Source organism: Aulostomus chinensis, chromosome 16, assembly GCF_037954235.1.
Source record: "Aulostomus chinensis isolate RoL2024-O1b breed Wild chromosome 16, RoL_Achi_v1.0, whole genome shotgun sequence".
Lineage (NCBI taxonomy): Eukaryota > Metazoa > Chordata > Actinopteri > Syngnathiformes > Aulostomidae > Aulostomus > Aulostomus chinensis.
The window spans coordinates 14651722-14679468 of record NC_141335.1 but is presented as its reverse complement, the minus strand read 5'-3'; the positions used below and the strand labels follow the sequence as shown (position 1 = coordinate 14679468).

At 39.1% G+C, this 27747-nt stretch overlaps 1 protein-coding gene across 5 annotated transcripts in view; it reads right to left on the bottom strand.

Moving 5' to 3' along the window:
- The window catches only part of ltbp1 (latent transforming growth factor beta binding protein 1), a 133864-nt gene that overhangs the window by 41658 nt on the left and 64459 nt on the right, over positions 1–27747 (bottom strand). For 4 of the 5 annotated variants that reach the window (XM_086179748.1, XM_086179749.1, XM_086179750.1 and 1 more), the window contains 7 exons: positions 20663–20869; positions 19326–19633; positions 17016–17118; positions 13765–13824; positions 10026–10148; positions 5795–5962; positions 664–837 (listed from right to left, as the gene is read on the bottom strand). In XM_086179748.1, the coding sequence (XP_086035874.1) occupies positions 664–837; positions 5795–5962; positions 10026–10148; positions 13765–13824; positions 17016–17118; positions 19326–19633; positions 20663–20869 (1143 nt within the window). The remainder of the gene's footprint in view (positions 1–663; positions 838–5794; positions 5963–10025; positions 10149–13764; positions 13825–17015; positions 17119–19325; positions 19634–20662; positions 20870–27747) is intronic. The other variant, XM_086179752.1, reaches the window with a different exon arrangement.

The window sequence follows — 27747 nt, the reverse complement described above, 5'->3', positions numbered from 1 at the left end:
TTATTAAAATTAATTTGGACTTCTGAAATTTACAGAAATTGAGAAAGGTCTTACTTGCAATCATTTTTTGTCTTTATAAAGAGATTACAGGATATCTTCTTGATATCCACAAGATATAGACAAAATAATTTAAGCCAAGATATCAAGATAATAACCTGTGATCATGAGATAACAGATGTTTGTTCAAGGTAACAAGATCATCATAGTCCTAATAATTTTAGCTCATTATCGCTGTAATCTCATATCCAGATAATATCTTGTTATCTTAAAGCTTGTTACATAATGTGATAAAAGGTTATTTATCTTGTATGAAATAATATTCTATTATAGTCTTTCTTTTTCTTCTGTAAAAATGTATATTCTGTAAGTACAAGAGGTAAAAGCACAACATGCTAAGGTATTGATAATGCCAATGATATTAAGGTCATAAGGTTTATAGCATATTACAATTTTTTCACTTTATTTTGTCATAATTTTACACAAAACTCTCACTTGTTGTGGATGTAAAAAAAACGGTGAGGGATGCCCGTTTACTATACATTTGCAAGGTGGGTTCTTCAAATAAAATGTAGTGCCTGCAGAGTTGCAAGGCTAACTGACATGGACAAATAACGATCGACAAGCACCCTCCTACGCATGACATGAACAGGTGTAGGCACTCACCTGGAATAATCTCCTCCGGTTTCTCAAAAGCCTCAACTGGTCTCTCTGGTGTTGGTAGAGGGTGGGGGGGGACTGGGTCTATGGGCTTTTGGTGAACTGTAACTGGCTTATGGGCGGGCGGATTTGGAAGAACAGTGTAACCCATTCCTCCAGGGCAGATCTCTTTGAATTGAGCTACATGAAAAAAATACAAGTGCATATCATACAAATTAGATGCAATGAAAAGTACATTATACATTTTCAATTGTACATGAATTGAAAAATATCAATTGAGCATGATGCAACACTTTCTTTGATCTCATAGTTTGAACACAAGAATTTTACAAATTCTTATTCAATAATCACGGTTTTCCATCTATCTGAAACCACAGTTTGAGCCCCATTGTTCACGCTGATTTATGCAGCTCTTGTCTCTGTAGCAACAGTATTTGATCTACACAGGTTCTGGCCAAGGTCTCAAGTTAGGTTCAGTCCACTTCGTTTATATGCTGCTTACTTTAAAATGTCTCTCTTTCTTGAAAATAAAGTTTGAAGCTGGTTGTCAATATCAGTCCAATTCAGACCTCAACTGCAGAATAGAGTAGATTAGAGAACAATATAATACCTGTATTGCGTGATCACTGCTTCTGAATGATACCACAACAAAAACAATGCCCGTCATCTTAGCCTTTGTCTTCATCAAGCAATAAAAGACAGCAAAATCGATAGATATGGGCATGACATAGTTCAGTTAACAGATGACGCACTAAAATCTGTTCCAGAGTTGGCAGATGATAGCTTTTATAGCACTCTAGAATTTGCCAGAGAACAGCAGCTTAATCAGATGATGTCTGGAGTGGGATGGCTCTGTGAGGCCAGCGAGAGAAGGTGAAGTTGGTGAATAGCTCATGAACATCTGTGCAGAGCTCTCTTAACCTTTTCTGAACAGTTGGTGTACCACTCAGTGATGTAGTAGCCAATACAGACACCAACACTTGCACAGGAAGGTTGCTGAGATGTCGAGAGAAGAAGTCGAGCCTCAGCCATGCCTTGTTGACCAGAGCAGTGGTGTTTGACATCCTTTCACCTCAAAATGAGCAAAACAATTTAGCTTGGGAAGCATGGCCGTTATGGTTGTGGAAATATCCTATCATTAGTTGGTGATGTGCTGGACACCATCTCGTCATGCTGGATCTGGCACCACTTGACATTTCCTTGTCACTAGACCTGAAAGTTGCATTGAGGTGTCTGAGTGGGGTCTGGACCTCCTTTGTCATCCTGAGGTTTCGATCCGGGATAACTCCATATGTGTTTGTTGTTGGGATGTTGTTAACCCACTGGTAGCACATTTGATATGCTAATCAAATTTTGTGCGAACAGACTTCAAACTAAATATGCTAAATACGTCTTTTGGGACAGAGGATTCCTCTAAACAACTGAAAATTATGAATGAAGCTGACAATGTCTGCAATAATTTGAGACTGTCTCTTAAGATCAGTAATGAAATAATGTTCTGAGCAAGATTACGCAGGAGTTTGGTGGCAAATCAACAGGGATTATAGCGAAACAGACACCATTTGATTTATATTAATGAACTGAGGTGGTTCCAGCCCTGGTAGTCTACTTTACTGTAGCATGCTGGAAAATCTCAGGAAATTGTCAAGACAAGGACAAAACCATCTAAAATCAATCATTTGTAATTCAAGTACAGTAGAGATCATGCTGCAGAGACAATGTTTCTGTCTTTTCCAGGACAACACCCCATAATTACATCACAAACATTTACATGACTTTGTAAGCAATTGGCTTAAATACTCTGATGTAATTCAGGGGATGACTGTGAGCATATGAATAGACACCATCTCTCGATTACAATAGAGACAAAATGGAAAGCAGTAAAAGTGAGCATAATAACGTATACTACTAGAGGCTCTGGTAGGCTACTGGAAGCTTAAAGCAACTACCTAGTCAAGCTGTAAAACCTATGCAGAAAGAAAGAATGAGGGATACAAGAACAGGTCACACTGCTTACTTTATGTTGTCATTTCCAGGGTTCATTTACTCAAATGACTCCTGTAAGGCCAAGTAGTTTTGAAATAGAAGGGTCTGTAAATAGAATTTTTCCAAACTGTATGTGCACTGAAATGCATCCATTTACATTGCTGATAGATTTCTACTTTTAGCCTGTGTTAACTTAATGCTGTTGAAGTTTGTAAAGTCATGTTGTGTTCCAACTAAATGCAAAACACATTTTTCATGTAAGGCAATTACAAAGGCAGCGTAATAATACAAATCAGAACCGAATACCGTGATGCAAAACTGACTGACTCTATCAACCAATTACTTCAGTTGATTTGATCCAAACACCATCCAGAAAACATTTCACTTCTTGTTTTAAAGACAGATCTAACAAAAAACTTCGACATATCTGCCTCATGATGTAACAATACTCAAACTAGTTTGATCAGTTTGGCCATTTATACACAAGGTGCTGTAAAATCGTTCAAGAGTATGATTGCCTTGGAGGAGGCAAGTGTTCACACTTATAATGTTGCCCCATGTCCGGGCATGGTTTTATATGTATACCCTCAGACACAGTCGGTGGCAGGATGTGCCTAGCTCTACCAGTAAACACAACATAGAAGAAGTATACAACCACTAAATCATCTGACAATATTTGTTTATGTCTTGTCTGTGGAATTCAAAGACTAAATAGAAGAAGTTTGACATTGCAGTAGACCTTGGTTATCTGCCGTTTATTTGGAGACATCATTGACAACAACCCTCTTTCCTGCCTTCTTGCATTTTTCTCTTTGGCCTTGCGACTCAAAGGATAAGATTGGCCTGTGTTGCACTCATATACTGGTTCTGGAAGAGACAGGCGGTGTTGAGAGAAACCTTCACAGCTGCTCTCACTGACTCACATGCATTCATCCATAAGGTGAGAAACACAGCAGTTGGTGATCAAAATCATCTTTTTTCTTTCCTTTTTTAAAAAAAATTTGTGTCACATGGTGGCCGACCTCCATGTTTTGGACCCAATGTTGTCGGTGCTGGAGCATGCATGAATGGTTCCCAGAGATTTGCTCCTACAGCCCACATACTGAGATCAGTCATTTGATTCTAGAGCCCGCACACTGGAAGTGGATCTTGTTAGCTCTGAAAACAATCCTCCTCGTGGAGGCTTTTGGAAATGTTTTAACATATTCGTTCTTGTCAAGAATTATAGTATTTTTTTATCTTTTTATCTATTGTTGGTCAGTTGTCTTTAATTGAGTTTTTTTTCTTGTTCATTCTCGTGATGTCTAACGACAACTGAATGACAGAGCATCAACTACTCTCTCTGACCCTGTTGTTTTTAGACAAAAACATATGGACTGAGCTACACTCTTTGCTGAACACCCAGAGACACACCAGCTTAGCTGTTGCTAAACTGCAATTAAATGACTGATGGACTTTGTCATGATATTGTTGATTGCTTCAAACTCACATAAGCATCTAGTTGTTGTTTTTACACATACCATTAAATAGGTGCATGATATGGCAATCAGTGATGTAATGTTAAATGATTAGAGCGATACTGCACTAAAAATGTTTTTTTGCCACAAAAAGATGTTTTTTTTTCCGTCCCCCAGTGACTTTTCTGTCACCTGAGAATGCAAAAAGAACCAGCCACGTATATTCACTTTGAAGCTTATGGTGCCTGACAGCTAAAAACAGTTTGTCACATTCTGGACTGCATGATTTTAACTTGAGGAAATTAGGTTTTGGGTTCTTCATTAAGTTTTTCATCTCTAGTTTGTGCTCTTTATGTTTTGATTTAGGCCTGAATCAATTCCTGTTGTATTTTGAAATTTACTTCCCTCTTGTGTCTTGTCTACTTTATTACCTGTCTGTCCTTTTTCCACCTTTTTTGTGTGCTTACCCGTATCTTTTCCCTGTCAGTCATGGCTCTTTTCCCAGTCTTTCTTGTCCAATGAACCCATTCTCAGTCTTTGTAAGATCCTTAATTCACCTTGCCTGCTCTTGCAAAATGTTTGCTGCCTACCTTAAACAAACTATTTGGGGTTTTTTTGTTTTTGTTTTTTTTACAATAAATCCATTCATTCTCCCATACCTTCCTGCAACTGCCGTGTTTATGCATTTGGTCCATCTGGGCTCTACAAACCTGACATAATAAAACTGCCCAAAAACATGTGTGGACACACTCTCAAGAGAATCATCCAGGCAGAGTACACCCTGGACAGGTCACCAGTCCATCACAGGGCCAACATATATACATAGACAGACAACCATTCACACCCACAGCCATGCCTATGGTCATTTTAGAGTATTCAATTAGCCTAGTCCCATTTGCATGTCTTTGGACTGTGGGAGGAAGCCAAAGTACCCAGAGAGAGCCCACACAGGCATGGGGAGAACATGCAAACTCCACACAGAAAGATCCCGTGCTTGAGCCGGGGCTCGAACCCAGAACCCTGTTGCTGTGAGGCGACAGTGCTAACCACTGCACCACATGCCGCCCCTACCATGAACAAGTTTGGATAATTGTGCATGAGTTGGCGCAATAGAATGTGCAGCTGGTCAAACTTTTGGAAACAAGTGTTCTAATTAGTTGGGTTTTTTCGGTCAAATCAAAGTGTTTGTGGATTACTGGGTACACAGCTGGATAAGATGACTAGGGCTATATTGGACAATGCACTCGAGAGTCTACAAACAGACATTTTTTTAATAAAGTTTTGCTGTTGTTTGCAACAGCCTTCACTAGCTTCAAGCTAAATAAGTGACTGGCTCTGCCTGCCTTCTGGCATCACAAATAAGTGATGTAGGAGGGGGAAAAAAATCATTGTGAGCTCAAAACACCTATTTGTGGGTACTTGCAAAGCAAAATGCACCTTTTGAATGAAGTATCTATTTAATTAGACATTCTTCATTTTCCCTCAACGTTAAAAGCACTCTGAAATTATGATACTCTGCTCCTTCAGGACACCCAAATCATGACACAATTGTGTGTCAGTTCTACAAGACAGTGATTTGATAATTTGCGGGGCAAAACTAAATTGCTGACTTGTTTGTCATAATTTTCTTAGAGAATGAAGTTCGGAGCTCTGATTGAGATAGGTAAATGTCTAGCATTGACTGGGGGCCTTACCTGTTCCTGGAGGGGGACATTTGTCACAATGTGGTCCCCAGGCTTTCCCCACACTGCAGCAGCAGAGCTGTTTGCTCAGCTGGGCAGACACTGGGTGCAAACACTGTCTCCCTGAGCTGACCAAACGGAAGCAAGCCCCCTTCTCCTCTTGGACGGCAGGTGTGTTGGCTGAAGAGGAGCACAGGACGAGGACAAAGGAGGAGGAGAGGGGATGCGACGGCAGTGGTGCACCAGAGTGTAGGAGATACATACATGGGGAAAGAGATGACATAGTGGAGAAATAAAGAGGTCCCCTTCACCAAAGCATCTTCTCTTCTCAGCTGCCACAAACATGATCTAAACATATTTCTACAACAACAGCAGATTGCATGAAGAAAAACTTTTTTTTTGCGGAGACAAACAAAAGCATAAACACAATTGAAGCACAGCACAAAACACATTCAAACAAAGCAGAGCAAATACTAAATGTTGAAGGAAAGACATGAAAAAAGATCTTCATGTCCATGCCTATGCTTCATGCACAATCACATCAAGCACTGACTCAGATGAAGGCATGCAGTAGAGTTTATGTTTTCCAAGTTGTATGCAATCAAATATCCTGATTAACAAATGCCAACTGGAAAAAGTTTGAAGGGGAAAATAAAATATTGCTTTCAAAAGGGTACCAAGAATGCTCAGGTTGACCTTCTGTTTTTGTCAAAAACATTTTCTGAAGTCAGTTTTATTTTTCCAATTGTTGGATAAATTTTGACCTATTTTGCCATCAAATAATCAGATATCACTTCAGTAAGAAGCTGTCTGAATCTTACATTCAGTTGCCTATTAAACAGTTTTGAAGAGTTCAACATTTTGTAAAATATGCTTGTTCACATTTCTTTTGAGGGTATGATTGTAAGTACTGTCTTTCAGATGATCAGTTCATCTCCCTGCACCACAGTCAATAAAGATTAAAAGCACATATTTAAGGTGAGATACAATATAAATTCTTATCATTGTTTCAGATAGGAGTTTTATCATGAGGTTTGATATGTGACGTGCCTTCATTTAGACAGTCTTTCAGCTTAGAAGAAGCTTGAAAAAGGCATTTGTCACAATGTGGTAATATATATATATATATCTATGCATGGCCTTTCATTCAGCTCAGTTCAGGGAATGCACAGGTTTTAAATGTCCAATGTACAATATAGAAGTCATAGCAAAAGACACCCAACAGCCCTCTGCAGCGTGTTCATGTGCACCATCAATTTACCCTGTATTTTTTACAACAAAGCTTTGTGAATTTTTAATCATGTTAAGCTTCTAAAAATGCAATGAATAATATTTGTATGTATGTATGAATGAATTTCAGAGGAGCCTTTGCACCAGCTGGTGCTTGGGTCCTAATTAGAGACCATTAGATGTGTCAGGAGGCATGTATTCTATACTTTTTCCTGCTAAACTGAGCAATACATGTGCTGAAAAAGCAAATGAGAACTTTTGCCTGAATGTTGAGCAATACTTTCCTGATTCTTTTAATCATAATCAGTGAGATGTCATCATAATATACATAGGTGTGAATACTTATCTCCAAAACTACAAATAACCATCACTTTATCATGGTCCATCGTTTATGATGTAAAAGTTAAAAAAAAGAAGCTTGACATGGAAGAAACTCCAGAATGAAATTTTATCAAGGTATAGCCATATGTATATAAAAATGTCACCACATTTAAAGCTCCCAGGAGCAAAGTAAACACCATTATTTTGAAATTAAAGATCTCTGAAACCACCAAGACTTTTCCTACTGTCTGCTATTTGGCCAAAATGAGTAAATAAGCGAAGAGAAGCTTGGTCAGGCCACTTGCTGCAGGGTTGGTCCGCAACCTGCCAGAAGGAAAGCTATCCCTGTAACACTCTGCCAGTCTAGCCTCTATGACAGACCGAGTAGCTGAAGCTGCTCCAGGTGACAGCAACCTGCACTTTGCCAAACTGCACTCAAAGGACTGTGAGAGAATGAGGAAAATGTTCCTGTGGTTTGAGAGACAAAAAAAAAATAATGCTGCAAACTAGATTTGCCAAAGGAACAGCATGAAGGTTGCAGCCTCATACTAAGGGAATGTTTTTCATGAGGTAGTCACTCTCGGATCATGTTTTAAGTAAAAGTGGATAGAATATACCAAAAAGAAAACCTCCTGAACATAATTCAAAACCCAAGACTCACAGACTCCGTGAGCATTCAATTGAAGCAATGGTTGGATCATTCCAAGTGCCAGAAAAGCTCCTCCCCCTGCCCCTTTAAGATATCTTAATCAGAAGAAGAAGAGAGGGTTTTTAAAAAATCTTCACACAATTACTAGTGTCATATATTTTGTGTACTTTATGACCATCTGGGTCACTTTTGCCACTAGATTTTGTCAAACAACACATAAAAAAAATCTTGTCTTGTTTATTTCATTCAAGTGGCTGGGGAAATAGAGATCTGACATCCTCAATCATTCAAGTCAAGCTGCCCCAGAACAAGAAGGTTATGCATTGGACAACAACTATGACATCACGGAGGTGCATAAGCTTCATGCCAGCTGATCCGTATCTAACAGTTGATTGTGGTGTTTTCTTCTTTTATTTCTCAGTCGTAGTACAAATTGCAGTGCAGAGTTTTCCACATTGTGTGTCCTGGATTTACGTGCATGCACCAGAAACTCAATTCCAAGCCCAGAGAGTTAACTGCAGCTAGACTTGAAAACAAATTCTGCGGAGCCATTAGTGTTTGAAGGGTGAGGACAGTCAGGTTGGCATTCTAGCAGACATGATGAAGTATAGTGCCAAAGACTTGCAAATCAACAACTATCGTGGAACACAGACAGCATAGTTGTCATCATGTCAGTTTGTCTCCACTTGCTTGTTCGTGACAGCTGAAAGTGTCATAAACATTGACAGTGCACTTGTGTCTGTGCAATGACTCAATTGGTTAGATATGTTTTCACAGTTCAGCCAACCATGAGTCATTTGGAGAGAGGAGTGGGATATCTTTGCCATATTTCAGTAAACGGGATTGTATACCTGTCACTATGCACCACGAAAATAACACCAAAAAAAATGAGGGCTGCACGATTATGGGCTCCTATAATTTTCAAATCACACACATTCATGAAAAAGACTAACCGCATGTAAAAATTCCACTTTAAATTAAATTTTGTGACGCTACAGAGATGTGCAGATGTACTAAGAAATCATCTTTTACAAACTTAAGAAAACATCTTTGTGTGATTTAGATTCTCTCAAAAATCACACCATTATCATTTCAATGAGGTTTTCAATAAAAAGAGAATAAGTCTATTAGCATTTCCTCTCATATCCCAAATCGCAATGACAATTATCAGTCAAATTAATCACAATTAGATAGTTTTTTAAAATTCATGCAGCCCTTGAAAAGATGGATGGATCAGTCTATTATACATTGCAAGAGCTGCAATGACTCATATCAGATTTGGTTCCAGTATGTGAACTTCAGCTCTAATCCTTTTAAACTGCATTCAGACACTGAAGGAAACCATGTGAAGGATTCAAGATGCCACTAAGTCATTGGTCTTTTCATGTAATACTCTTTTTTTTTTTCAGTCACTGTTAAGCTATGTGCTCTGTGTGTGTGCATGTGTGTGTGTATGTGTGTGTGTGTGTGTGTGTGTGAGTGAGTGTTTGTGTGTGTTCCACTGCTCCCCGATTGATCTAGACATGATACAAATGAACTTTGATTTCATTGGCCATGAGGTAGAAGTGAACCAGACAAACACTTGAGGTCTCACATTCTCACAAACACATCTGCAGCACTGTAAAACGCGGGTGCATGAAGTTCATGAAGACGAATGCTTCACGTCAATCATCTTCCAGACTCATCACCTAACTTCATCTCCTTGTTCCTTCGATGTAACACACAAGTCAAATATTGGATGTGAATAAATGGTCTGCTTTGCAGTTCATGCTTGACAGTGACAGTGGTTTTACGATAAACACCATGCTTTCATTCAATGCTTGCACTTTAAAGCAGGAAATAATGGTACTTTATGTTACTTCTGTCATATAAAACTAATGGAAAGCTTTTAGATGAGCAAATCTGCATGTCAGACAGCAGCATGCAAATGTAGGGCATTCACATCTGAAAAAGGATCTGCTCAGTCTCAGACTGCAATGTTCTGTGTTCTATGTTTGGCTAATCATGAATTAGAAAATGACGAGAGAACACTGTAGGACTTACATATACATGTGGTGAGTGTGGGATCAGGGATGAAGCCAGCGTTACACATGCACCTATAGCTGCCCATGGAGTTCAGACAGTTTCCATTTGGACACACCCCCTGTAGCTGGCACTCATCTACATCTGTGAATGAATAGAAGAGCAATTAATATCAGGACTATAACAAGATTTTATGTTTACGTCCATGGAAAATAGTCCCTAAAATGTCCCCTTTTTCTTCTCGTTTGATTGAGATTTGCTGACGGATACAGTCATAAATAATAGTTTCCAGACGCAAGGGCCTATTTCTGAGTCCTTTATCTTAATTACACTACATATTTGTTGAGATTTGGACATAATGATGTATTTTTAATTAGAATTAGGTTTAGATTTTTTGGCCTTCTCATGGGAAATGCTGGCAATAAGAAAAATACAGAAACATTCCAGCTTTATCCTTTACACTGCATAATGAAAAAACATCAGTGTATATGTTTATATTAAAAAGTAGCAATTGGTAGTCTTACATATTTTGCCAGTGCCTGAATGAAATTGTGGATGAGGAAGACAGAAAAGTCTAGTCATACCAGCTCTTTGAAGCTGTACTACAGTACAATAGCAGTTCATTATCAGGCCAACACTAGTCTAACATGATATCCTGCTAACATCAGATATTTGGCCATAAGCCTTGTAATGGATGCAAATTGGAATACGAGAAAAATGGTGGGACATCAGCAAAATCATTCAGACAGCACCTCAGCTATATAGGGAATGATGCACCAATCCGTCCAGTCATGTTGTGGTGTTTCCATCTGGACTAAAGTGTTTGCCAACATTATCCTCCCTCTAGCCTGGCCTCTGGCATGTCAAATGTAGCACAATGGGTTTTTTCACCTATCCAACTCACTTTGATGCTGTGAAAGTCAGCTGCGAATTGTTGAGTTCAATAATTTCAAATTCCTTCAGTGAGAACACACTTGGCTCATGTTCCAGACCGTGACTCATGTCTGTATCCCACCATGACATCCAGTTTATAGTTTTTTAGTTTATCACAAGCCACTAGGTTTTAATATGCTGTTTACTGACTCCAGGAGTTTCCCCACCATTATAAAAGTGTCCACATAGTGTTTCAGCTGTAATTTGCATGCTAGAAAGAGGGAAGGGCCCAACAGACAGAGACACACACACACACACACACACACACACACACACACACACACACACACACACACACACGCACACATACCAGCCAATTAGAACTGAGTTTGACATTAGCCATTAACCATAAACTCATGTTCCAGAACACAACCTATGTAAGCTGTGCTGGACTGAAGATCTAGTTGCTGGAACGGCAGGGTTAAAAGGTCACTGCAGTGGGCTTGCTGAAATTAAACAAATTATATCCCATTTTATATGCTTAACTGAAATGAGTAATCTACATCATTGGAATTTTAACATTATGTTCAAATAGGATATACTGTTATAATCGGGTGGCACGGTGGTGTAATGGTTAGCGCTGTCGCCTCACAGCAAAAAAGTTCAGTGTTCTAGCCCTGGCTCGGACGCAGGTTCTTTCGGTATGAAGTTTGCATGTTCTCCCTGTGCCTGCGTGTGTTCTCTCTGGTACTCTGGTTTCCTCCCACAGTCCACAGACATGCAAGAGGGGATTAGGTTAATCCGATACTCTAAATTGACCATAGGCATGGATGTGGGTGTGAATGGTTGTCTGTCTATATGTGTTGGCCCTGCGATGGACTGGCGACCCATCCAGGGTGAACCCCGCCTCATGCCAAAGGCAGCTGGGATAGGCTCCAGCCTCCCAGTGACCCTTAACAGGATAAGTGGGAGAAAATGGATGGATGGGTGGATATTGTTATAATCCTCTCACATTTAAACAAATTGTCTGAAATTATTAAGAAAATTCATTCAAAGGCAAAACTATTTCCATGCTGAAATCAATACATTCTATATCATTAAAAAAAAATCACCACATTGATTGCAAGTAGGAAAATGCTCTGACATGAGATACACACATCTGTCTTCATTGAGTGACTGGTAATTCATTCTACTTGACTTCACAACAGGAACTGCTTTGAATAGGCTTTTGAAGTTATGATTGTGCACAAAAACCATCACAGAAAAAAAAACAGAAATTCATCCTTTACAAAATGAAAAAGCTCTAAATGTACCACCATAACCTACAGAATCAAGCATGCATTTAAAAAAAAAAGCCCAACCATAACAAAAGGAAGATCCAAGTGGACATTGTGTCCAATAGTGTAAAAAGGATGGGGCGGTAAGAAAAATGATACAACAATAAATAAGAAGAAAAGGATGTGGTGAATTGTAGCCAAGCCTTGGGTTGAGCGCGCGCACACACACACACACACACACTCACACACACACGAGTCACAGTCACAGTCACACACACACACACACACACACACACACAGAGTCACAGTCACAGTCACACACACACAAGAAGATCTGGCAGCTCATACTCCTGTCTGAGCCCCTCAGCTTCCAAACACAGCTGGCCAACATTGTGGATAACATGCAACTGAGTGCTTTTCAAAGGTGAATCCAGCGCCCTCTATTGGCGCTCTGAGTAAGTACATTTCATCGTGGTTCACTTCTTTTTCCCACAATCTCATTCTCCACCTTGGAAATCAGTGAATAATCTTACATCTAGAACCATTTAGTAGCTGCACTGGGGCTTTCCATCGTCATCATAGTTTATCCCTCTTTAAGCAATTTAGGATAGAGAAGGCGTATTCAATCTTATTATTTCATGTAAAATAATTCTTCCATTAGGAATGCTTCTTCACTTCACTCTTCGCTGCCTGCTCTGGAAACTCAAGCATGCAGTAGCTCTTCCGACTAAATATTTCTGATTCATGGCATTCATGACAGCTAGTGTCAGAAGCCACCTCCTTGAAAATGGTTAGCATGGTTCTTTTCGTCCATGTTGGCCCTAATGCATAGCTCGTGGATTTGCTAGTTATTGTTAACGAGTGCCAGTGTTTTTATGTGTTCCAAAGTCAGATTGGTGAATTAATCCCTTGAATGGATCCTCATTTTGTCCATTCCTCTCCAATGCATTTCATACATCTCAAGTCCAAATATGGCTGAACCGAAAGAAGCACTTCTGGCCAGTCAATACCCTCTCTCTTAACTTCTTGTAGAGGACTGGTGCTGCCATGTCTGGCTCTTTAGAATGTCATCAGTCAAGAAATGAACCAAAAATGTCCCTTTGATGAACATGACAGTAGTTTAAATTTCCATTCACATTAATATAAAACCTACATACAGATATCTCATTTAGATTGCATGTGTGTTTGTAGCCCATAGGGCAGTGGGAATACTGTGGAAACTTTTGTAACTCCCAATTTCTCAATCAGATTGCAGTGAATCTGTAATAAATCTTAGATGTAGTCAGTTCCACCCAAGCTTTCTCACGGGTTCATCTGCTGACTGACTGAACTCCAGCAATTTCTTGTTCCTCGACTTCCATGTTACCAGGTTTCCACCAGCATAAACCTAGTACTGGACCAGTGCCATTATTGGTCTGGCACTGTGAAAACCATCTTCTTCTCCACAATTCCTGAAGAAAGCCATTAAGCTTCAAGAAAGTAGAAATACTGTCCTTTGAACCGCTGAGGTTTGGCAGTCACATATCAGTACAGTAGTATACAAAAATATTAAAACACATTTTTACATCAATAACATCATGTTTGATTCAAAATGAAGCGAATACTCTTACCTTGGCAATGGCTGCTGTTGATTCTCTTGTAACCCTGAGGACAGTCTATCAGAGGGATAGCTGTTGAGAATGGAGAGAATCAAAGAAACAAGAGAGGGCAAAGTTAAAGCTAATTCACTTTCCAGCTTTTTTAATGATCATTTGCATAAATTGTAAATCCCATTCTTTAACCTTGATTTATTCAGCAGAATCTTCCTGAGAGTGTTGCTCTCTTTTGCTAGAGCATCCTGATCAGATTCACACCTACAAGGTGCTCAGTGCAACAACAGTCTGATCTGCAGTTTCTCTTACCTTAAGGCAACCACCGGCCACCTACAGTACACATCCAGTCAAACTTAATATGTGTCTGGACTGTGATGGTCAGGGCTTGAAAATGTAGCCCCACACACAGGGGTGGTCAATGTGCCTATAATTTGAATTACTGGACATTAAATTCTCATCTGCAATTTTATTTGTTGTTAAAGCATACAGTTCTCTAGAATCCTCACTGGATCACACAAAACTTTGATAGCTGCCGGAATATGTTTTATTGTGGCTTAAGTGACTATTGGAAAACTTGAGTACATGAAAATGTGGCCTTTACCAAAAGTACCAAATCGGCAGAGATAGATAATTAAAGTGAGACAGTGAAAAGGTCAAGGTTCACTTAATTGTCCCACAGTGTTGGAAATTGGCTGTTGTACATTCTACAAACAAAGGGCGACATGGCTCAGAGGTAGAGTGGCTGTCTAGCAACTTAAAAGTCGCTGGTTCAATCCTCACTTTCCCCGGTGACCATTTTAAAGTATCGTTGACCAAGATACTGAACCCCTAATTGCTCCTGATGGCCCTGCGACAGACTGGTGACCCATCCAGGGTGAACCCCACCTCTTGCCCGATTTCAGCTGGAATGGGCTCCACCCCCTCCTCCCCACAGACAGACTCACACACACACACACACACACACACACACAAACACAACCCTAAATGGATAAGCAGTATAGAAAATGCATGGACATGCTACACACAAAATGCACAACAGTATAAAAAAACAATTTTCCTATGAAAGCGCACCAGGAGAAAACATAAAGTAAAGATTTGCACAAAGAGGTTATAACCAATTCCCATTTTGGCTCACCTTTTCCTTATTTGCCCCTATTTAAAGGATTTATTTACCCAGGAATATTTCATTTAGGGCACTTGGAGGGCATCCTCCAAGGGGGCACTGGCTGATACTCATCATGTAGAACATGGGCTGGGTCAGAGTTATTTTGCCTCAGGGCAGCCTGCTTGTTAAATTGACTGTATGGATGAATGCCATTTTATACTGATAATTTTCCGGGAGGGCAACATCAGTCAGACCAGTGTGGACTTAAGTAGCCCAGAGAGGTAATACACCTCTTCTGATGAGGCTCTCAGAGACACTTCAGGTATCTCTGGTTGAGACTATTTGTGTGTATTTTCAAATCTTGTTTGCTGTTATGGCCTGAATCACTCGATAAATTTGTATTTCCTGCCTTTGAAACACCCTCAAACAGTCACAATGCTCAATGCAAACCAGCTCATAGATAATGAATGAATGACACAAGCCAGCTGATCAGTGATTCCTCACAATTAATCACAGCAGCGACCACGGGAAAGAGCCAGAAAACGATATTATACTTGAGTTTCACTGCACCGTTGACACCAATCAGATTGACAACGTCACATCTTAACAACAAGACTCCATCAATCAATGTTGTCCTGATGACATTTAAACATAAACAAGTTTGATGGTTGAAAATGATTTATGCTACAAAATCCATGTACAGGTTGTAAAGAGTGTGTGGCGACTGATGTGACGTCTCTGGGGCAAATGACAATAGAGGCAGACACACTAAAACAACATTGAACAAAAATGGTACTGGGTGATGCCACTGACACTGGAAAATATCATTATAGACTATTGACTTTGTGTTCAGTAATTCTTTAGTATGATTATGATAATTTTATACAGCCCTGGAACAAAAATACTCTTCTCTATTCCGGTGGCAGTAACAGCAAGAAACAATGGTTGAGCAGGCTTTTATTTATAAGATTTCTCATTTTCTATTGCAACAGTGTTTATAGAACATTATAACTTACTGTAATGGCATGGTGTCACAAAAGTGAGACACATCATTATAAGTGGAGGTCTACGCCCTTTCCATAAAAGTTTTGTTTTATAAATCCCAAATTTGCTTAGAAAGTAGCATTTGCCTTCCTCTCTGTCTACACAATGGTTCTGAATTAGGCCCCTGTCCTTCAGTCACCAACTTCCATGGGGTCAAACACCATCAACTCTTACAGGCTGGTTTTCATCTCACTATGTACAAAGCTTTAAATTACATTATTAGCCAGATTTGTTTGTATGTTCTCTCATTAAAGCTAATCTGACAATTGAATGACGTCATTGGTGGGTCTGTAGCTTCTACACTTGCTTGTGGTGCAAGGATGCAGTAAAAGGGCAGAGAAAACTGAGAGGTGCCCCAGACAAGTCAAACTCTAGTTAATCTCTACTGGTAGAATGCTTGGCCCTGCTGTAGGTGGACAAAGGAACCAGTTGGGAGGTGGTACCCAAATACCTGAAAGCAGATTGATATTTAGTTCAACTGGAAACAAGGCCATGTTTGTTTGACTAATAAAGCCAATTTATCTACCAGCTACCAGTGTCTCCATGGCACAAGAGAATGTTTCACAAAAATGGAAAAAAAAAAACCTGAACTCATGCCCCTTCCATTCCTGAGTAACAGAGGAAAGAACAAACCACTGGCTCGATGTGCATTCCCACTGAAATAAAGCAGAAGCCTGCATCAACTGGATTTTTTGATTATTTGGGCATAGTATTTAAATGGATTTTCTTCATTACCAGTTGTTTCTGTCCACATCCAACAATCCACTGTTATCATTTTTCACTTGTGATGTTTTAGTTGTGATCTTTAACATGTTTGTGTACAACATTATGTGTCACCCGAGCTGTTCCATAAACATTTGAGCTACCTGCTGTCATTACGTCCCATACTGTTTTGCTGGTACAAATCGCAACAAAGCATTTGCTTCTCCTGTATTTTTTGATGTCATCAACAATTGGTCCGGATCAGCTTGACTTTCATTACATCAGATTAATACAATATGATAAGAGTGACACCAGGAAAAAAAAAAAAAAGTTTCAGGAAAAATGAATCTATCTCTGAATGTATCTCTTATGGATGACAGAGAATCTTCACTGACACAAATCATTCAGGAGTACTCACATGGGTTCTTCGGACACTTCTGACATTTGTGGAACCCCCATGATGTCCCGATGGTCCCGCAGCATTGTTCTTGCTTAACAAGGCCCGGCAAAGCTTTGCCACACTGACAGCGAGAGACCAAAGAGAGCAAAGAGAGACCGAAGCAAAGAATATCAAAACCATGGACTTTTGTCTGTTCTATTTATATCTGATACCCACATTCAACCCTGATTCAAACACAAACAAATACACAAAAAAGAACACACACTTTTCGCCTACCTTCTTCTCCTACCTTGTCATACCCTATCTTTACAGCAATAACTGCACAGCAAAAGAGAAGGCCAGGTCCTTATTATAGTAATTTATCACCTTCGCTTAAACTTGACATCTTTTAGAGTAAGACAGTAAATCTGTTCGTCATTCCTCTCCTGGACTTGATATCTATTCCAGCTATCTAGTCTGAACTTGTACTGTTTTAGAGGTGCCACTATAAATTTGTCAATTTCCCTGGCCTTGTCCAGGCTGTATGCTTCCAATAAGTGCATTAATCCAGGCCAACCAGATCTTTAGCTTAGCTCTTCAGCCTTTTTTAGTCCAGAGATAAGAGTGATAACAGTTTTTTCATATGTAAGAAAGCAAATGTTCACACTAGTAATAATAATAATAATAATAATAATAATAATAATAATAATAAACACACCAATCAGACAACCTGTTGAAAGAATTTCTTTGAAAAAGGGAATGTTAAAAGAGAATATAATTCTGATCAAAAGATGGAAATTTAAACATAATTATAGTTGAAATGTTAATAAAAATCAAAACAAAATAAACTCACTCAATGTGCATTCCTGTATGATAATGCCGTTCTAAAATTTAGTGTACTGGTCCCAGAAATATTTGTGGTTGAAGTCTACAGTCATCACTGGTATTATCATTATGTCACATATAACTTATATACTAGCAGAATTTATTCACTGCACTTAATTAAATGGCAATCGGCGAAACATCTCCAGTAGTGTGCTGCACTGCTGTACACAAAAGTTTCCTACACTGAAGGATTGACTCGGAATTATAAGACATTTCAAGTCACAAGAATCCAAGAACAAGTAAACTTCTCCACCAAGCCTCTGACAAATGAGAACTATGCCTGTAAAAACACACGTTGCCTGAGCTGTAGCCAAAAAATACTCAGAAGACATAAGAATTATAAATGCATGACTAGAAGTTATGACTAGGGCCCCTCTATTCATGCAACAACAAGAAGAAATCAAAAGGTCTTAGCTGCGATGATTCTCTGCCAGTTACATCACTGGTCTCATAAATGTTTATAACTTTGAAACAGCTGAGCCCATGACAGTGATGCATGAAAACAAGGGAAGAATCTCCCTCTAAAGAAGATCAAATTATTGGTTGGATGCTGCAGACTATGAGCAGGTAAAACTGCATCTGCAATTCATGTGTATACTGTTTGTTTTTGTTTGTTTTTGTTAGTTTAACTCTTTTTAAGGACAGCATTAATATCATCACATTATAGGCACAGTTCCACTGTAAGTGATATTGCCATAGCCGACATCCTAACTTGAAATGTGGTTGTAAAACATATAATCAGAATGCATGACAATTTCATGACAAGCAATGAATATTTTTGTTGGACTGACAGGATCAATATGCTTCAGTGATCTGATGTCTTCCACATAAAGAAGCAGAATATGAGAGTACACAGTGTAGTTGTATAGGGGTGTGTGTGGTTCATTTGTAATGGTGGATGATATTTAAAGCACGCCTTGCAGTTTTATCAAAATATCTGTGCTGCAGCCTTGAGCTGACTGCAGGATAACTGAAGGGTCGAAGAGTCTACCACCTCATACTTCTGTTACATGTCAAATTGCCATTGAGCAACAGTGAGGAGTTCTACCAGGAGGATGCAGCACATGGAAAGATAATGCTACTCCCCCCAGGTCCTCCATCCAAACAGTAGCCCCTACTGACCAGAGAAGGCACTAGTGCAACCTCCCGCCAGTCTCTGAAAGCACTAGTATTTCCACTCCTGCTGGTACAAGTGTTTCTGAGTTGACTATGTTTGCAATTAAGCTCATTTGCATAGAAAGGAATATAAGCTCATTTAAATCCAAGCAAAAAGAAGCAGAGTGGCTATTTCCTTTGCAGTTACAGTAGAGCTGCATTCTACATTTGTGTTTTTTTTTTTGTAGATTATATTTTCTTTTTGTGTTTCTGCAAACATTTGGTGGTTGCAAAAAGATGCAAAATCCTGTTTTAAATTTTCCCTGGTTTTTGTATATTTTGGTCAAAGACTTCTTTCTGACAGCATACCTGACTCCCTGCAGTCTCCTGGAAGCAGCGGCCCAAAGTGTTCTTGGAGGTGACAGGCTGGTACTGAGGAACCTGGTAGCCATGCTGGCCTGGGTAGGCTATGTTGTAGCCATGGTGCTGGATCTTCTGGCTGCTCTCTGTGTGATGGAAGGAGTAGCTGGTGCTACTGGAGGAAGAGGAGCCCGAATGGGAACCTTTCAGCTGTTGTCCGTTGTTGTGGTAGTTGTCTAGCTGAGACACCTGGTGGACCTGGACTGAAGCCTCTGGAGGATGCTTGATGTGGATGTTGACAATGCTGGGGCTGAATACTGAAGGTACAAAGGAAAGATACATGGCACAGCTGATTTTACATGTCAAACGTAACAACAGATAAGCTAATCCATCATGGAAATATGAGTTGCCTGGTCTATACTTTAACATGTCTTTGAAGATAATGTCACATAGATGCCATGCGAGTGGAGGCTACAGTTATAATAAAAAGCCTGCAGCGTAAATGGGACGTGAGGACTATGACATTCATAAGGCAGGGAGGCTCAAGTTAAATACACTATTTGGTTGCATTATGTAAATTGTAGTAAGAAAGAGGATGAATGTGAAATCGCTCATTGGATTTAGTGTTGCATCAGTCAATAATTAGTCTGACTCCCAACCTGCCTAATGCTGTTAATATGTGCTCAAAAGCATTATCTGTGCCAATTGGGTGTGGTGACGATAACATCATAGCTATAACTAGCAACGAAAAAGTGGCTAAAATGTTAACATATCAAGATGCAATGATCATTTTTGAGTGACTCTGAATCGAATCGTGAGGTGAGCACGGACTTACACCTAGTTAGAGTGCTGTCAGTGTAGCTAACTGTTAGCTAAATATCATCATCACAGTGGTTCATCTTTGTACTGTACATGTCAAAATTGTGGCTTGCCATACTTGACACAACCAGGAGACAGTGATAAACTAAACTGTGTTTAGTTGTAGTTGTTGTTAGTTGACACATGAAAGAAAACACGGCAACTTAGAGACCACATGACAGAAATTACCATTTTATGTTAGCATGTCATGGTTTGCGTAAGTTTTAGCCCATTTACTACAACTCATCTTCGCATCGTACGACTATTCCATCTATAGCTGTAGTTTTTTTACATTTCCTGATCTTTCAGACAGCCTTTTCAATGCATGACTTAAAGTAAAGGATGCATGCATCCATTAAGAGGAAGTTCGCTGATCAGAAATAAAAGGAAAGTTTTATTCTCTTACTTTCTCCACCTACAGTTTGTATTTTGGTCAAACACAATCAGCCATTCACTTTAGAACTGGCATTGGTGACAGCAGCACTTACCAGGACTCTGGCCATTGCTGTAGGTCAGAGGCAACGTATGTGTGGAGTGGACCTGAGTCTGGCTGTAGCTGCCTGACGTCTGCTGTTGCTGCTGGTGTCCGTTCTGAACCAGCATCTGACAAAACTTCCCTGTAAAGTTTGGAGGGCACTGACACTTGTCTCTGGCACTGCACTTGCCCCCATTTATACACGGCAGATGACACACCACTGAGAAGACAAAAGAACAAATGATCATAATGCTTTATAATGTTCTAAACAATTTATGAACCAAGAGAATTGCCCCACACAAAGTAAAAAAAAAAAAAAAAAAAAAAGGATATATCAACCCATCTGAGAGTGCATCTTGAATTTTTATTTGTGTGACTTTGAACACATCTGTCAATACTTAGGCATAAATACGTCATGCATCTGGAAGCTAAACCCCAGAACCTGTAAACAGCAATGGGAAAAGTAAAATGCTAATTGCTCTGTCTGTCTGACTTTTGTGTGATGCATTCAATGCTGATATAAGCACTGAAAAAGAACCCACACATCAGCTGTCCAGCAAAATTACAATCACATGCTTAGTTGTTAGACATGACTAAAAATGGTATGCAGACATGCATGCTATTAAAAGGCTGACAGAATTTCAAAGTTTTCTCCATCTTTATATTTTGACTAGATGTTTGAATTAATTTTTAGTCATTAACAGCATAGTAGAATACATATACAGCATTTACTGTAATAACATAGTAAAGACAACAACAGTGCAATACAGCTTCAAAGTGGAGTACAGCTAGATTTTGTATGTGTGCCAAAAGATAAATAGTCTTAGTGACAGTCAATAAGTCCATATTTATGTAAAATTATAATATGTTTTGTGTGATAATATCCATTTATGCAAAAAAAAAATAAACAGAGATAAAATGTCATGAATACAACAAATTTTCAACTTAATGTGTTCTATTACCCCTCATATATTGTTAACCTACCTTTTGACTGATTTTGTAACAAAGGACTGCTCTTTTACCACACTGCTAAGGAAAGTTCTGCTTTTGGGATGTTTCCTGTTATGTATACGCCAGTCATTACAATTTCATATGGAAATCCACGTTTCACAAGGGAAAACTATGTCTCCCATGTGAAGTCCATGTGAACTATTTCATGTGTTCCAAATATTAACAAGGGATTTGCACATAATTTAAAATAATAATGAAAAAAATCAAAATTTCACTATTTTTTTGTGTAAGATATTTTAGGTCAATTTGTAGTTTTGAAACAGCTGCTTTTGTCATATAAACACTTAAAAATGTGAATTTTACATTGGGGGAAAAGCACTATAATATTGTTTAAACAATTAACCTTTTTCTAAACTTTTGCATGATAAATCCAGTAAAAGCGATGATCTACAGTTAATAACTTCTAATCACCCTCTAGCATTTGCAAAAAAAAACACAAAAAGGATCAAGACACTGAATTGTACCTCTGTCATCCTAAAATGTCTATCATAAATATATATAACCAGCCACAGTTGAGATTCAACTTTTGTATGCTTCTCCATCTCTTTCTTTGCCTTGTAAATGTGACGTAAACAGTTTCTTCAGTAAGGAGGATGGGAACAGAATTATCATCACTGAGCGATATTAAAACGTTAATTTTTTGCTACAATTGAGTTGGTGCAAATCCATTAAATCTTTAAACGTCCCAAATTATTATGGCTGTCAGAATGAATACTTTTTGAGGTGAGATCTCTGCAGCTGAATAGTTTGCATTCTCATGGTGTGCAAATACTGACGTTAATCTGTTGAAACAGAAACAGAGTGTGGCGTCATACCTTGAAAATGATCTTGGGTAAAGTATAGACACCAATTGGCAGAAAAATACTATTTGAATTAATTCATCATCAAAACAGGATGAAAGTGGAGTTTAGAGTGTCTGCCTTGCCATTGCCAATATTTGTCATTTGAACCAGTGAAAGGAGTCAGAATTGCCTCACATATTTGTCAGCTGAATGTTGTGTACAATTACACAATTTGCAAATGAGAAAGCGGACAAGAGGATCTGTGTGGATCAGAGTGAAATAACAAAGTATTTAAATATAATTAAGAAGGATTAGATTTTGATTCTTTTAAATAAGACTGGATTGACACCTTGGGATTAGCTCCAGACATCTAGATGGCATTAGAAATAACAGTTTTAATAACAACGTCAACATTTGCTGCAGCAAGTCTGGTATACAGTTTTGATAAAAAGGAGAGGACTGAGGTGGATATGTCAAAGCTAGGAAAGAGGATCTGAAACTATACTTAAGCAATGTCTATATTAAATCAAAATAAACTGAGTGACTGATGATCAAGGGTGTATTTCCAATGGCCTCTCATAACAGTAGGCTAATCCCTTCCCAGTGTGCGTATTCCATGATAGTAACGGATGATTAAGGACTAACAACAGGTGTCTGCTACAGTACATACAAACAGAACAAGCAACAGTGAGGATAAATCAAATACAAACATCACTGTGGTACTGATGTAAGAACCCAGAGTGAAGCAGGGAATACATGAATTCTATGTTCCGTAGCCAAAAGGCATTAACACACTAAGGGCAGGAGGTAATATATAATAAAATTCTGAAGAAACTTAAAACAAGATCCCAGACACAGACAAAACAGAAACATAGTTCAAAGTTTTATTTGTCTTCTCTCATCTCTTTGTTTAAAAGAAGCTCAGACCTGACAAAGTCCACCGAGACAGGCCACATATCAGCAAAGGTCCTATAGTTTAGGACTCGTATGTAAACGTCAAGCCAAACCAGTCATCAATTCCCATCATATGGCTTCCAGCAAGTAATGAATTATACCAGAAAAATATAAAACATCTCAGAAAACCTGTTTTCAGTTGCTTTTTTCCAGAACCCAGTGACCTAAACTGATTATTCTTGAGAATTATGATGACCTGGATGACTAAGAATATACATAAATACTGTTTTCAAATGAATTGTACAGTCATAGAGATGTTGCACAAGATAAACTAGAATTTATAGGTTATTTGTAGCTTCATATTCCATGCTCTTATTCAATAGGGGCAACAAATTGACAGAATGACGTGGTGTCCATCTATTTTGTAAGGAATAAGGTAATTCATCAAACTGGACAAGAAAAGGATCAATGACACATGCATACAGAATCTATTTCCTCTGTAGGATGACTTTCCTGGGTCCCTGTTTTCTAATGCTGCAATGACACAAGCTAAAGTTCTTATTTTTGTTATAGCTCAACTTCCTTAAATGTGTGACAAGATGGACCAGCACAAGTTTATTTAGGTTCTTGAAAGGGACACTGGAGTTTATTTTAACTTTAATATTTTTTGCCATTTTAGCTATCATTTCTGTCAATTAGAAAGAAATATGGTGTTCATTTCCAATCGCCATATGGAGAAAAGAAAGATAGAAAAAATAGGTTTTAACATCTGTTTGTGTGTGTTTTTTGAAGACGCGTTTAAACATTATGGGTGGCACGTGGTGCAGTGGTTAGCACTGTCGCCTCACAGCAAGAAGGTTCTGGGTTCGAGCATCGGCTCGAGCATAGGGTCTTTCTTTCTGCATGGGTTCGCTCCAGGTGCTCCAGCTTCTTCCCACAGTCCAAAGACATGCAAGAGGGGACTAAGTTAATCCTGTGAGTGTGAAAAGTTGTCTGTCTATATGTGTTGGCCCTGTGATGGACTGGTGACCCGTCCAGGGTGAACCCCGCCTCTCACCCAAAAGATGCTGGGATAGGCTCCAGCCCCCTGCGACCCTTAACAGGATAAGTGGAAGAAATGGATTCAAACATCTTTTTTTAAGTTTTGACAGCCACAGTGATTAGCAGGACTGCTGACCCCATGGAACTTTGCAGTTTCCCCTCTCAACTCCAGAGTTACCTGAGCAATCGAGCAACTGATGGCACTGAAGGAAAAATCAGCCTGTTGCTTTCTGGCTACTATTAAAAACCGACACATATTTTTGAGTTGCTATATATAAAATGAAAGCAGGCCTGGTGAGGAGAATGTCAAACTACTTTAGTCGTTCTCAAGTGCTACGCCTGTCTTTATCCTTTAAGCCCTCCTGCCTTTTCCTTCCACACTCAACTCACCTCCCCAAAAATCAATTTGTTATAATCCAACTGTAAATGATTTGATATTGTCTGGACTGCAACTGACACAAATGAGCTGGCAGCTATAGGCGTCTTTAATAAAGGAAGCAGGAGCCGAGGCCAAAAGCTCTCAGCACTTGGCTTGGCTGCAATCACCTGGGAGAACTTATGCCAGAGAAGCTGGAAAAACACCATTGAAGTCTCCTCTCCAAGGGCTGTGGCCAGCCAAATGGGACACACATACCACAGACTGAATCACTCCGATTCAAAAAAGGAACCTCACATGTGGTCTACTCAGTCCTTTACTTTTACTATCACCAGGTAGTAGTTGTAGTTGCAGGGATAGTAATATGGAAGAGGGTGACTTCTCTTTTAAACATATTATGAAACGAGATCAAAAAACTGTCAAGAAGAGTGCAAAAACTAGACAAAATTTTATGTATTTGTTCCCAGCTCATGATTTAGTACCCCTCCTTCAGGAGTATTAGTTTGTTAGTCTATGCGAAAGAGGGACAACTTTTTAAATTTTCAGTAAATAGTGCCTGCAAAGAAAGAAAACAGTGTAGTGCAACAGCAAAAACAGAAGTTGGACAAGATTGTAGCAAATGCTATTTGAGGCAATGATGAAATATTCCTTAAATTGTGAATAGCAAAACATTTCTCAGCACAGCCATATTTTAAGCTAATGCTAATAACAACATGCTACACAGTCAAGAATACTGTACGGGGATGCTTAGCAAGATTAAGTATGTTCGCCATTTTATGGTTTGTGCCTATATTTTTTGGGCACCTTCATCTTTTTACGTGTGTTTCCAAATGAAGAGCGAGTGTATGCAGCATGCTGCCACTTAGAAACAAGTGCCAATTCTTAGGGCGCTCCAACGTGTTTGTATGGCTACTTTGAGTACTTCCAGACAAAAATCCATCGACTTTTCAGAAAAGTCCTGGTGTCGTCACAGGTGGACACTAAACATGGATGTTTCGGAGATGGTGCTGCCAACCTCCCAGAAGAGGAGTTCAAATCACTACTACTGTTGCTACTGTCTGACCTGAGTGCTTCCATTCATCCATCCATTCATTATGTCTACCGCTTATCCTGTTAAGGGTCACGGGGGGCTGGAGCCTCTCCCAGTAGCCTTCGGGCGAGAGGCGGAGTACACCTTGGACGGGTTGCCAGTGAGTTAAAATACCTCTGCCATATAAAGTATGAGAGCGACACTCCTCCAGTTGGTGCTTATGGTGAAAAAACAAGGTCAAACAATTGCAAGGTCCACAGTTTCATCAAGTGCATTTGAATGATGTTTCCATGCCTCTGAGGTAAATTTGAAACTTGAAAAAAAAAATCCATGAAAAAATATACCAAACCAAAATTAATAACTATGTCAATGACTATAAATATTTGGTTTGATACAAAGTAATTAGTGGAACCATTACAGATTTTTCTGACATTCTCTAACATTCAAGACTTTTACAAAACATTGTGACTTCATTGATAATTCTAAAACTTTAAACACGACAGAAGGATTACCAAGGGTCTTTTTAGACCAATGATAAAAGTAAAGTAAAACACGATGGTGACTTTTACATGTGTGTTTTCTACGTTTTTGACTCCACGATTAAAAAGACAAAGTGAAGGAGAGAAAAAGATTACAAACAGCCGATCAGGCACAGAAACAACCAGACAAATAGATGGAGCTCTGGGCTGGTGTCCCAGTGAGCATTTAAAACTAGTGAAAAGCCCTTGGCCATCTGTCTAACTGTCCAGGCTACATTTGGATGAAAACAAAGTTCCTTTCACTGCGATATGATAGTTTTATAAGTAATAAATACCCCACAAAACAAGACAATCAGCAAGGCATTATCATATTTTCAATACCCATTAAGCTTTTTTTTTTGTTTTCCTCAGTTTATAAAAAGCTGCTGAGGCGGCGATAAATCCCTCATTAATCTTATCTTCTGGAAATGATACGTATGTTAATTGGCCTATGCGTCAACATGGCCTCCGGGCGAGTTTAAACAGAGCCACCCTTTCCTTCCATTGTACCATGAATCAACACTCCTCCCTCTCAGCCTCTCTCATCACATAAGTATGATAAACAAAACAAGTGCGATTTATTCTGCCTCGGTTCTTTGAGCTTGGCCCGGACTGCAAATAAACTTTCATCTTCTCAGTTCCTTGGCTCATATCACCCTATCACATGGACAAGAAAGACAGATGAAGGAGGGGAAGCAAGCCCTAATGGCAGGGGAGGAACGAAGCAAGTCTGAACAGGCCAATGAAACTTAAATGTTTCTCCACACAGTACCTTCTTAACAGGCCCAGGTGCAAAGCAAAGTATCTGCACAATTTCCTGAAGGATCACACTACCAATACAGCTGACTAAGGTGGTGTTTAAGTAGGTAGGCAGTGTTTTCCAAGTTAAGTTGGAAAATACTACACTGTTATTTATGATTATGGCCTATTTTTCTGACTCTTTCATACCGCCAGCATATGCTTTTGCATGAAAAAAAAGATTATGGACTTTGTGTTTATTCTACACCATGAAAGTGTGCCACCAACACTGAATAGACATAGAAATGGAACGAAAGGTCGATCCAGTACAGTGCGTGCAGTATGTGAGGTTACACCCACTGAGTGACAGTGTTAGCGTGCTGCTTGAACACAAAAAAATCAAGAAAAAAAGGAATACACTTTTATGTGATTGACTGTAACAGAGGCAACAGAGGAAATGGTTTGCAATAAAATCTAGTCACCATCACTGCAACATTTCATGACACAGATATAACTTGGGGAATAATCCATGGCTAACTCAGATTGCTTTTACATGAAAAAATAAAGTGGCAATGAGTATTGAGAATGCAATGGTGTTGGTTTCCCACCAGGATATAACCCTATCCCAATCTGAAAAAATGTGGAAGCAGTGTATAAAATTCACCTAGGTGTTCTAACTTGAATAAACAGATGAAAAACTATTCACTG